Below are 13,935 nucleotides of genomic sequence, written 5' to 3'. Positions count from 1 at the left end.
TGCGATGTAATGTTATGTGTAGCAATGGCTACGCGTTGTGACATTGCATGCATTGTAACGCATGCGATGTAATGCCTTGCGGTGAAACAGCCAAGTTGTAATGGCTGTTCACCGCATATAGGCCTCTGGTTTCTAAAGTGAATACACATCAGTAGTACTTTTATGGTGCTCCAGTTTACATTAATGAAGTTAAGGTATACAGTATCAGGTACACATATATATTGCTTCTGTGACGTATAGGGGTGGGGCTTAAATTACGCTGCTCCACTTGCTTGCTTTTCATAGAACTTCAGATTAACTTAACACCTCCTCAAAACTCTATTGTATCATAAACCGTTCTTTGAAGGGGTCAATGCATCGATTGATTTATATTGCAGACTCCCAATGTATTGGTAACAGGTCTTTAATAAGTAATTTAATTATGAATGTGCACCTCATTTTTGCGGATTATTACTTTATTTCTTATAAAGCACAACATTTCATGATCATTAATGATATTCCTTATTCTTTATTTTATTCTTTCAAACAACATATATTCCTTGTATTACTTCCTGTGGCATAAAACTCCTGTTTCTTTTTTCCTAAAATTACTTTTCTCTATCAAGATATCTTTTTTTAGTTAATTGAATCCACACACATCCTTTGTGACTAAGATGTTGAAACATTTTGGCCTTGTTTTATTTTCAAGGCCTCTGCAGTACATATGACAAGGACTGTTGTAATAGTTCCACTGTACAAAGTTGGTTGGCTTATAAATCATAAGTACTTAAGTAGGGACATAGGCGCATTCATTCATCCTGCTCACTGCCTCCCCACCAGGTTTCATGCTTCGAATTTTTGGGGTTTTAGAGATGCGCTTGTTTCATCACATTTATTTGGGGGTTACAATTTCATTATGACTTTAGTTACAAATATGATTGCGCCATTGAATCATCATGTCCTCCCAACACAATCTCGATAATTGTGCCCCAATGCGCCAGAGTTCTGTAACATTTCATGAGAGATGTGCCAAGTCCAGCCCAGCTCTGTCACACACAAATGATCACACCAACTGCGGAGGTCTGCAATACAAGTCTTTATTCTTTAGCATGAAACCGTTAACTGAATGCACTATGTCATGAACTTCATTGACCATGCCCAGACACACCCAGATACCTCCCAACTGATTATGTAACTTTGTAAGGGGTCTGGCAAGGACCACAAGGTCCCCACTGCACATGATCACACAACATTACATCTGCCTCATTTCATAAATAAAAAGTACAGAAAACATATATACATTAGAGTTCCTCAATGAGCTTTTGAGGTGAGGCAGATGCTTGAAATGTAACATAACTCTCTTAATGGACTTTCCGGGACACTGAGCGGTCACCTTATGTCCTTTGCTTGTCAGAACTCTAAATGGATCAGCATCAAATGAACATGAGTCTTGGGTTTCCATCTTTGTTTGATTAGGACTCGTTCTTCTTTGAAAACATGGCCCAAGCACATCTGCACTTATTTGCATAGGTCTTCATCTAGCTTTTATAGGAAGTGTCCATGACACGAATCTTATCAAAGTCTATTACTCGGCTCATGGTTTAGTGTAGTACTGTTGTCCAGTGGCTCTCCCAAACAGCAAGGTGGCAGAGCTATCTCCTGTTGTAGAATGTGGAGTTGACCGATAGGCACAAAGGGCTGGACATAAAGCAGACCTGAGGTTGATTTCTTCGAGCGCAGTGTGGTAAACCATTTTCTTCATGGTGCTCATAAATCACTCAACAGTGCCATTTGCCTGTTGCCAGAGAGGTATGCTTGACATTCAAGCCACATAGAACGTCTTTAAATATTCTGTTATTGAAGGGTGTACTGGTGTCAGGTTTAAGAATGGAGGGAACACCCCACACTGAAAATATCATCCAGCCTCTCGATGACTTTTTGAGTGGTCGATGATAAATCTTCCACTATGTGAAAATGTGAGTACTCATCAAAAACTCCCATAAAATGATGGCCATTTTTTAAAGGTTAAATAAAATCGACTTCTTTTTTCTCCCACACTTGTTTAGGAAGGTCAGACATATTTAGTGTATGCTGTGTCGTCTTGGGAGATAAACAGGTATATAGGCCGCATGCTTTCAGTTTCTTCTCGAATCATTCATCAAGACGAGGAAATTATACTGGTCTCTGAGGGCTCTCTTGGTGGATATAATGCCACAATGTCCTTTGTGTGCCGATTATATGACTTGTTTCCTCAAGCTCTCAGATATGACAATTCTCAAACCTCTTAGAATAATACCTTCTTGAGTAACAGAAAGTTCTTACTGCACATTTTTGAATTATGATATTCAACTTCATCTGTGAGAATTCGAGTATGCTTTCTCTATGATTGCATTGCATTGATATCCTTGGGTGTGAGAATGCCTCTGTGTGTGTTGGTAGCTGCACTGATCTGGTCAATGGATAGACATGCAAGGGTCCTGTACCATATTGTGGAATTGATATACTCCTTAGCCGCTTTAGATGGTGCACTGTGATGCTGTAAAAGCACTTGTGACAAGTAATCTGCAGGGTTTTGATCCTTGCCCGGCTTATGTGCAATAGTGCAATACTCTTGCAATATCAATACCCACCTCTCGATGTGAAGGGGCATCTTGGCTTTCGGATTTCTGAAAATAGTGAGCAACGCTGGGTGGTCAGTGACAAGGGTGAAATGCTATCCATACAAAAACACATGAAAATGTTCACAAGCCCATGCTACAACCACGATCTTTTTTTCTGGCTGTGAATAGGCAGGTTCAGTCTGAGATAGACACCTGCTAATATAAGCCACAATGTGTCTCTGAGCATTTGGAGGTCCATTGTGTTTAGTAAAGATTGCTCCCAACCCCACCAAGCTTCCGTCTGCTATGATCTCAGTATGTAGCTTTGGATCAAAATAAGTAATTTCTGTTGCATTCTCAATTGCGTGTTTGAGTTTCTTGAAACTTCGGTCACATTTAGAGGACCACTGGAAGGGAATATTCTTCTTTATCAACTCCCTTAATGGGGCACTTACTGTGCAAATTCACAAATGTACCTGGAGCAATAGCTGGCCATGCCTAAGAAGGATCGCAGCTTGGTTACATCTTGCAGGGGACAAGTGGATGACAATGCTTTTACTTTTTCAGGGTCAGGAGTTATTCCCCCTTCAGACAAAAGATGCCTGAAGAGTTTGAGTTTGGTTTTGTGTAACTTACACTTTTGCATTCAAAGTGAGATCTGAATCAGATAGCAGATGGCATAATTGTGTAAGAGCTTTGTCATGTGTGGCCCCACACACTAGTATATCATCACTGCATTTAAAAGCATGTGTGATAGGTTGAATTACTCAGTGAATTACATCTTGAAAGATTTCTGCAGCTGACGACACACTAAAGTTGAATCTTTTGTATCTGAGCAAACCAACATGAGTTGAAAAAGTATTCATGTACCTAGAGTTCTCTTCCAGCTCAAGTTGATGGTATCCTTTGTTGAAATCAAGACAGAAGAAACGTTGGCACCGTTCAGCTGTGTAATTATGTGCGCTATGTGTGGACCTGGATGTCTTTCTCTCTCGTTGCTTTGTTGACCTGGCGGATATCAACTCAACAAAAATGTACCTCCACTGTCCCTTTTTGGCATTACCACTATGGGTGAAACCCATGGTGTTGGGCCAGTAGAGTGCTTGATGATGTCATGCTTTAATAATATTTCTAGTTCTTTCTCAACTGCCTCCTGTAAATGAAAAGCAATGGTGTCACTGAGCATCAGGACGAATATCCCCATTAATGTTAAGGTGCACCTTTATTGTGTTTAGTTTCCTTTGTCCATGAAACAACAATGAAAATTGATTTACTAATTTAGAATGTACAGTGAGGTTGCAGTTGATAGATGTCAATCCCATGTCAGCAGCAGAGCTGAAACTGGGTAAACATGTACTCAACGATGTACCTTTGGAGGACATGAATTGGCGCTTGTACTATCATTTTCTTATGTCTCATTGTCGCTGCAAATGACATTTGACTTTGCAATGACGCAAAAACAGCCCAGGTGTATGCCATTATTTTTTTATGGCATTAGGCGTGGTATGGGAGACAGTTCATGGTATTTGTTTTCTGGCATTCTATTGATCAATGAACCACTGTCTATACCAAAAACTATTTAGCATGACCTTGGGGCACTGGCCAAATGATTTTGGCCACTTCACATGGTGATCTCTCTTTGACTTGTGTTCTTCTTTGCAAGCAGCCAATCCTACATGTACACGTCATTCTGCGGTCAACATCACCCTTGCACATCCATCTTCCTCACTGTTGATCAAAAATGAGGTTGAAGAGCCTTTGGAAGATGAATTTGGTGACAATCGACTTCATTTAGTTTCTACTTGCCTGAATTTATATTGTCGTTTGACCTTGTGGGTATGGCTAGAATGCTTCTGGAACTTTCTGGTATCCATTTTCTCTTCTCATTGTGACGCACTTAGTTTCCCTTTTGCTTTGGAGACCATTATGAAATGGTTTTCTTTCCCACAGGCTTTGCAGATCTGTCAAATGGCTGGACATTTACCTTTGAGTGGAAACGAGAATCCACATCAGAAACACAATTTAATTTTCTTTGGAGACATTGTCTTCTGGGAATCAACTTTGTGTTTTTGCTTACTTTTCATTATCAACGCTGATTCATTCTAGGCTGTACCAACTTCCAAATCAACAGCCTGTTGATCTGCACGTTCTACAGCTCTCACATTCATGAGTACCTTTTCTAGACTGAGTGTCTCTCTCAGTATGCATCGTCTAAACAAATTGGATCCATCGATGACTCTGACACGCATGGCTTTTTCATCATTAAATTCACTGAACTTGCAGTGCTCGATGGGGGTATCAAGTTTTTCAACAGACTCCTCCATCATTTCACCAGCTTTCTGTCTTGCCTGGTTGAAAATGTATCTTTTATAGGCGACATTAGGCATTGGATTGAACTTGGCTTCCAATGTTTCTTTGATTTGATGGCACAATACTTCATCAGATTGAGATTTTTTCTTTATTTTCTTTATCACTTTTTTCATTCCATTACCTGCAAGGTTCTTTAAGTATTTGATGAGCTTTTTGTCATCTACTTCTTCAAGAGAATCTATTAAGTCATCAAACATTTCGATCGATGCAGTCCATCTGGCTCCAATATTCTGCTTATTGCCGGTGTTGAATGGCCATGGTGGTTTCAGGAATGCGGCTGTGCAGTACTTTGCGCTTCTTTCGGCAGCCATTGAAAACGTTTACGATTCCGAAGTATTGGATGACGCTTGCTAATTTGCAAAAAAACACGGCTCACCCAAGCTTGGTTGTCACACCCAAATCAAGGTCATGTGGCACTTCCATCACTTGTGCTGATAAGTATGTTTGAGCTCTCTGTACCTGTTTGTCACTGGCTTTAGCATTTCTTCTTTATATGGACAATGGCTCTGTACTATGCTGTGGCACAGTAACTGTTCTTTCAGCCTTACCAGTAGGCTTCTAGAATTCTTTTTAGCTGTGCTCCTCTGTGATGCCTTCTCCCTCTTTGAGGGCCTTGAACAGGCTATAGTGGCACTTTGACTCCTTACCCCAACCTTAGCCTGATTATTGGGGAGCATGTGGCACACACAAGCAGTTTGCTGGACCTCAGCAAACTCTTAGGGAGAGCAGACTTGTTTCTTCAGGCCCGAATCCTCTACTCATCACCAGTCATCGCATCCACCCCAGCTCCAGAGCACACACATGACCATGCAACACACAGAGCTCTGCAAGACATGTCTTTATTCTTCAGCATGCAACTGTTAACTGAATGTACTACCTCATAAACTTTATTGACCACACCCAAACACACCAAGATACCTCTCGACTGATTACATAACTTTGTAAGGGGTCCAACAAGCATCACAAGAGTCCCACTGCACATGATCACACAACACTGCAGGATGGAACGTAGGGAAATAATAAGAGGAAAGGAGAAAACAAAAAAAGAGAAAATGAGAAAGAAGCAGACGGTATAGCTATCTTTCCCACATCACTGGATGGAGATTCGTGGGCAGCTGATCTTAGACAGCTGGTTAGGAGGAAGCAGGAATTTGAAGGATGAAGGCGGATAGTGATTGCAGAAGAAGGAAGAATGGAACGGTGGTAGTCAAAGGTGTGAATCAGGTGTGGCGAAAACAAGCAAAATTGTGTCTTGGCACAGAGTTTGCATTTATGTGATAGGAATATTCTTGAAAGCAGCGGTCAAGTTGGGAGTATCAATGGAGGATTTTTAATAATAAAGATATCTAAACATTGCTTTATTTCAACGTTCACAATAATTACAAATGTTTGTTGGGGTGAACTGTCAGAGAGTATAGGACGTATTTTGATTACGAGAACGAGATAATTTAACTTCAAATAGTAGAAGAAATGTCTTCCTAATGTAGGCTTTGGTACTGCAATATTGTTAGGCAATATGTTTATGTTTTTTACTTCATGGCCGCAATTAAGTATTGTCTGACAGGCATGCTATTTTTTCATGCCCATCACATTTTTGATTAAGCGGCGTGTGCCTTTATTACCTTGACTGACAATTGTCCTCTTCTAACACTTTTTTTTTTAATGTACTTGCTTTATACAAATTATGGGTTTCAGGGACCTTATGGCTGAATGTTGTGATCGATACCAAAAGTAACATTAATTCTCAAATATCACCACCATTTTTTGTCGCTCAAATAAGTTTACTGATTTATTCAGAAGAAGGGTTTTGTTTGCTCTAAAGCAAACTATGAGCGCTCAAGTACTTCACAGATGTATTCAGGATGCCTTTTGCCAGACTGAATACGTTTTCCTAATGTAGCAAATTGACAGGCGCCGGGAGCATTTCTGAGATTCTCTTGCACACATTAAAATTACAACCATTTGCTCAAGGGCATCTTCAAGATCCCTCCAGGCATCTCCATATATGTTCTGTAGAAAGTCATTGTGAACCTATAATATTATGGCTGGCATGAATACGAAATGCTACAGGTACATCTTAATCTGCTAAAGAGCGTACACATGTCTGTGAATTGAGTGTCTAAAGCGCCATTTTATCATTTTGGGTATTTATTTTTGAATGTCCTGAAACGGCTGGCTACTGCAGGATTTGTAATACCTTCTATATCTTTTTAATAGCAGCTCACAGTTTAGTGTTTGCATCCCATAAGCCACATAGGTGACAGTGCTGTAATCACGTTGCCTAGCTGTAGGATAAGTATTGGTACCCCACATCAACAGAGGGGCTGAATGGTCATTGGGTACTACCAAGGAATAATTACGCATGGCAAGCATTTGTGACTAGCCAGGTGAAAGACGATGGTGCTAGAGAAATGCCTGTGCATGGAAGGATGCATCTATTGGCTTCTGAAGTGATAGACTACAGCAGGAACTTAGGATTCCTAACACATTTGTGTGTTTCTCTTTAATACTGCTGGGATTAGACAAGGCATCAGGACATTAATGTGCTGGAGAAATGTCCCTAGGATGTCCTTAGACCATAGGTGGATGGGCACTATGAGGGATCTGGCCTCTCCACTGCATTTACCTTGACAGTTGTGGGCAAGGCTCCTTGGCTGCAAGCATGGTATGAGAAGCTGAGAAGAGATCATGTAAGTGGTAACTACTACTAAGAATTATCAGTTGAGAGGGTAGGCAGGGTACCTTGCTCCACCTAAACTGAATGGTGCCCCAGTTTAGAGTTGGGAGCTTAATGGTATTCAGTTTTGGGCAATCTAGAACAATTTGTTTTTTCTGTGCTTTTCTGAAACTCGTGTAGTTTACTTATGGCCTTATTCGTGTTAGTGCTCCCATTCCGCAAAACACTAAGGGTCACATTTCGATGGAGGGTGGACCGCCCCTGACAGGTCGTCAGTGGTGGTCCTCCTGACATCCAGGCCATCGGTCCAACCATCGAATTATAATACGGTGGTCGGGGCACGGAGGTCGGGGTGAAAGACCACTGCCTCTGACAGAATCCCAGCTCCAGTCAGGGTGGTGGTCGAACTCCGAACTCTTATCCCTACAATGAAGGCGGTGTCTGTGTAGGCACTGCCGTAGGGATTAGGATGTCCCTTTCCGATCGCCATCTCATGGCCATCCCACTGACATGAAAAGGCAGATGAAACTGACTTAGGGGGGTCTGAAGCAGGGCCCCATCCCCTATGAGCCACCGCAAAGTGGCTTGGGGGTACATGTAGTTCCCCCCACACATCAATGCACTGTGTGACAGGCAGCACATGGTGCCTGGCACACGGTGCATGGATGTACACAAAGTGCCTTTTTCTACTGCGGCCCATTTCCTGGACCCCAGCAGAGTACAGTACAAAAAGGCATTTTACGACCACCTGCACGGCAGTCCTAGCCTAATAGGGCGGACAGGACCAGCAACTCATTGTCGTACGATCTCCTGCCCGAAACTATGGCGGTCTGACCAACCGTCATTGTAATAAGGCCCTAAGTGAGATCCCAAAGTCTTTTTGACCCAGAGCCTGAATTAGCTCTTGGTAGTTCAAACCTGTGACTGATGGATCCTGGAGAAAACACTTTCTTCAAGCTAGATAGAGCAAGGCCATCAGATTTAGATTTTGCTTCCATGGCAGCATGGCATTTTCCATGGGGAAGTGCTATGTGACGACAGAAGGTCTCTGTCCAGAACTCCAATGCCTGATTGGCAGAGTGAAAGGGTTATAGATGGGGATATATATGTGTGTGTATGTGTGTGTGTGTGTGGTTGTGTGTGCACTCTCAAGGCTGCCCAAAAGACAAATAAAGCACAACACATGCTGAAAGCAATGGCTATTGTAAAATTTGGCATAAAATAATACCAGAGAGTGCACCTTCAGACCTACAAGCTACCAGTTGGCCTGTACCAAGATGAACTAGTTCTGATGGATAACTTTGAGGTGGATAATAACAGTGCTGAAAATCTATTTAAGGTATTGCTGAAGTCTGCACAAAATATATTTTCTATTTTATGTATGTTGGGCACTCCAGTTGGAAACTCTACTGAAACTTTATTCTGCGGGCCAGAGCCGTAACACTACAGTCAGAGACTATTGTACTACTGAAACAGTCTAGACCCAGAGAGCTGAGTACACACTTTATGTACCTAACAGTTGTGCATGGATTGTACGTATGACCTAATAAGGGGTGCGTCCACCCAGTATGTTTCAAGTGAGTACTTTGAAACATAATCATTCTCTGTTCTGTATGTTGAACAGTCTGCTCTTCAGAAGAAGCACTCTCAGGATCAGGACATGTAGAAAGATTCATGGCTTCCTTTATGAAGCAGGGCTGTCCCGCTAGCAGCCCCAGATAGAGGGAAGGATGAGTATATCATGTAGGCGAAGAGCTGAGCACAAAGTGAGCTGTTGGGCCAAAACAGCACTTGCTTTGTCGCTGAAATGCTGGGTTTGAAGAGAGAAGACTGATCAATCTTCAGGCATTTGACATGGGTGCCAATAAAGTGAAAATTCTTCACTGAACATCTGCACGGAAAGTATGCAAAGATTATTTCTCTGAACAACACTATATTACACAAAACACAATGCCAACCTGGGTGTGTTGCACACAGGATATACACTCCCATAAATACCTGGTAAGGAAGCGGTGCAGATTGCCATTATTAGTACCAGCAGAGACTGGGCACAGAGTGCTTCAATTTTTTTTATTTCTTATAGGGTGAGGGCAGGATATGATCTCCCCAAAAATATGGTGTCAAACTCGGTGGGCCATGGATTGAGGATTTAGGGACATCCACAGAAGAGGGCAATACCAATCTGGTAAACTATTGAGGGCCAGACTGGCCATAGTAGGCACCGGGCGTTCCCCCGGTAGGCCGCTAGGGTGGGGTCGGTTTTGGGTCCCTGGGGGGCCGTTTTTTGTTACCGTGGGTCGTCAATATTGGCCCCTGGTAACAAAATCCACCGAAACCGGCCCCCACAAACTGCTCAGCTGCACTTTCCCTCACCCCAGGGGGGGCAGCTGAGCACTTTGTCAGGGACGGTTTCTGCTCCCAGTCCTGTTATTTGTTGGACGCTGATGGTTCCGCCTTATCCTGATTTCTTATTAGTGTTAAAATGCTGCTCTTGTACAATACTACAGTCTCGGTGTTATATAATTTGCCAACCATACTGGATTAAGATATTGCGCTTGCTGCATCAATCATCAAGTGACAACAGCTAAAATCACTTTTTCATCCCATTTGTTTATGGAAGCCTGATACTGTTGTAAAATACAGCTCTAAAGATGGAGAGTGAAAAATGTCAGTTGCTATCCTGAAAGAATTTTAACCAATAAGAAAAAGGTTATAGTTGTAGATTATGGATGTTGCAAAACAACATGAAGTTTGCACAACATCTGCATCTAAATATGTGTTCCTGTGTGCATTTATTGAGCGCATTCTTCATTTATCAATTGATTATACACGGTGTGAACACAATGGTAATGGACAGTGGAGGACAGTCTATTCATTAATCATTAATCAGTCCTCTGACCCTTGCATCAAAGTATGAATAATGGTGCTTATTGGGATGGTGAGTTTTAGTGAATGGATCACTCTGTATAGACATCTTGACTAAGTACACTAACCTGTTAACATACAGCACTGGTCCTGCAGCTATATTATAATGATCTTTGATTATTATCAATCAGGTGTGAGGTCAAATCTGCCCAAAATATGAAACTCTACAACACCAGTGAGCCGTTCAAAAAGTATTAAACCAACCTGTAACAAATATAATTGTGGAGAACAGTTAGCCAGCGCACTGTATTATATCAAAAGTCAATGCCACTTAAATATTAATATGTTCCTTGAGGGGATCTGTTGCTTAAATAAATGTGATCAATTAATTCAGATGCTGGATTGCCAAACATAGTGTCAAACAAGCAGTGATACAAAAAGCATCCTCTAAGGGGAAGGGTCAATGACAAACTCCACCTTGGGTAATAATGCAGCTTTATAGTGTGGTGAGCCTCAATGGTGACTGTGCTGGGGTTTTTAATGTAGTAAAATTGGGATGAAGAGCCAGGCGGTAGCCCCAGGTCGGAATGCTTCATCTTTAAGATGAACTAACACATTTCAGGTCGATCTATCCCCTGTGATAAGACAAGGAATTTAGAGAGTTTGGCCTCTGCCTTTCTTTCTGGACCCTGCTGACGTGCAACGTGATCTGTTACGAAAGCGGTCCCATCCAATGAAGAGCCTGAACTATGGTGATCTCCCACAGTTTGTGACCCAAACAGAGACATTGGTAAGCCTCAAACGCCCCTGGCAGAGCACAATCACTCAATGTTGGCCGTTACGAAGTGAAAACGATGTAAGAAGAATAGCAAAGATGGCAACACGGAGATAAAGATGTAACAGATGTTTTTAAATGATTTGTATGTGTATTCATTACTATCTGGTAAGGATAACCTGCCATCACAAATTACCATCATTCTTTGGTCCTATGTTTCTCTGCAATAGACAAATAACCTCGCAACGACTTTAGCATATAATTAAAATGTCAGATACAGTCAGAGTAGCAGCCTAACATTTTGCTTTGTTTTTCCTCCAGGGCATGGGCTGTACGGCACATTTGAAATGCTGTCATCTTGGAGAAAGACCAGAGAAGATCAGCATGTGAAAGAAAGAGCTGCAGACGTTTATGCCAACTCCATGATCTCGTACTCTCTGACGACAGCCATTTACCTGGTGACATTCGGTATAGGAGCGAGCCCATTTACCAACATAGAAGCCGTGAGGATTTTCTGCCACAATACATGCATTGCGATTTTCTTCAACTACCTCTACATTCTCTCCTTTTATGGTTCAATCCTGGTATTTACTGGTTACATAGAAAACAACTACCAGCATAGCATATTCTGCAGAAAGGTGCCAAAACCTGAGGTATTGCAACAGAAGCCTGCATGGTACCGAGTACTTATGACAGCAAAGTTTAGTGAGGACTCCGCTGACTCAGAAGAAACGAATTCTTATGAAAGTCATCTTTTAGTTTGTTTCCTTAAACACTACTACTGTGACTGGATCACGAACACATATGTCAAGCCTTTTGTAGTGCTGTTTTATCTAGTTTATATTTCCTTTGCCTTAATGGGCTACCTGCAGGTCAGTGAAGGATCCGACCTCAGTAACCTCGTTGCGACTGAGACACGAACCATAACCTACACGGCTGCTCAACAAAAATACTTCAGCAACTATAGCCCAGTCATCGGCTTTTATATCTATGAATCAATCGAGTATTGGAACACTAGTGTTCAGGAAGACGTGCTGGAATACACCAAAGGGTTTGTTCGGATATCATGGTTTGAGAGCTACTTGAATTACCTTAGAAAACTTAACATGTCCACGGGGTTGCCCAAAAAGAACTTCACGGACACCCTGCGATTTGCGTTCTTGAAAACGCCACAGTACGCCCACTTTTCAGAGGACATCATAATTCCCAAAAAATACAGCAACGAGCCAGAGGTTGTGGCCTCTAGAATGTTCCTGGTAGCCAAGACAATGGAAACCAATCGAGAAGAGCTGTATGACTTGTTAGAAACCTTGAGGAGGCTATCTCTCACGTCCAAGGTGAAATTCATTGTTTTTAACCCATCGTTTGTGTTCATGGATCGATACGCCTCTTCAGTGGGTGCCCCCTTGCAGAACGCCTGCATCAGTGCTTTATTTCTCTCATTCTTCTCCGCATTCCTAGTGGCAAACTCTCTCATCAATTTCTGGATTACCTTAACTGTAGTCTCAGTTGAATTTGGAGTGATAGGGTTTATGACACTGTGGAACGTGGAACTGGACTGCATCTCAGTGTTGTGTTTAATTTATGGAATTAACTACACAGTGGACAACTGTGCACCACTAATATCAACTTTTATTCTTGGAAAAGATTTCACGCGAACTAAATGGGTAAAAAATGCCCTAGAAGTGCATGGGGTAGCCATTTTACAGAGCTACCTCTGTTATACTGTTGGTCTGATTCCTCTTGCAGCTGTGCCTTCAAATCTGACCCATACACTGTTCAGGTGCTTGTTTTTAATAGCATTTGTCACCTTCTTTCACTGCTTTGCCATTCTACCTGTGATACTAACTTTTGTGCCACCTTCAAAGAAAAAGCGGAAAGAGAAGACGAACCCTGAAAATCGAGAAGAAATTGAGTGTGTGGAAATGGTGGACATGGACAGTACTCGAGTGGTTGACCAAATTACGACAGTGTGACAATTTTTTCTGTGTGTTGCTTTTTTGTTTCACCTTAGGTCTTACGGAGGATACGTTTTAATGAGGCATCTCCTTTTGGGGGATTAAAACAAAAAGCAGGTATAGTATATCCAATACATAGGTTAGGGGAGAAATATCACAACATGACTGATTCTCTAAGAAGGAGAGGGTACTGAAAATAAGGATGTAGGTTGTTGCCTGTTTCAAGCAAGCTTTAGATTTAAAAGAAAAAAATGTAAATTGCTTAGTCTGAATTGCAGCTACAGAGTATTTTTCTGGTTACTGAGCCAAGCAGACTGAAAGGTCAACTGCAAGGACGAAGCGGAGCTATCCTTTGATCAGATATAAGGGTTTATGAAGAGCAATAACTCAAGTTAATAAGCTAACTTTTTCTTTTTACATCAATAGAGCCACGTTTTACGTTTTTTAATGGAAAATGCTTATACAACTGCAAAGTCCCTCGTTGCGAATTCCCCGTTAATATCGATAGGGTCGGTGAACAATGTGCCTGGCCTCATGAGAATGATTCGTTAGCACTATGCGTTATTTCACCTGGAGATATCAACATCTGAAATGCCAGATATAAACTTCCCAAATTCAGCACGAATTTGCTGACAATCCCAGTAATGTTAATAACTAGGACCATATTGTTGTCTCTCTGCGCCTGCGTTTTTGCGCTGGTCTACAGTTCAA

General features: G+C 41.8%; 1 protein-coding gene across 2 annotated transcripts in view; it reads left to right on the top strand.

The window, feature by feature from the left end:
• Positions 1-13,713, top strand: part of PTCHD1 (patched domain containing 1) — a 775,958-nt gene extending 762,245 nt beyond the window's left edge. For both annotated transcript variants that reach the window (XM_086933365.1, XM_086933366.1), the window contains one exon: positions 11,588-13,713. In XM_086933365.1, coding sequence (XP_086789491.1) covers positions 11,588-13,242 — 1,655 coding nt within the window. In that variant the 3' untranslated portion in view covers positions 13,243-13,713. The remainder of the gene's footprint in view (positions 1-11,587) is intronic.
• Positions 13,714-13,935: the final 222 nt, after the last annotated feature.

Source organism: Lissotriton vulgaris, chromosome 8 (assembly GCF_964263255.1).
Source record: "Lissotriton vulgaris chromosome 8, aLisVul1.2, whole genome shotgun sequence".
Classification (NCBI taxonomy): domain Eukaryota; kingdom Metazoa; phylum Chordata; class Amphibia; order Caudata; family Salamandridae; genus Lissotriton; species Lissotriton vulgaris.
Note: the sequence above shows the minus strand (reverse complement) of the source record. Positions and strands in the feature narration are given on the sequence as shown.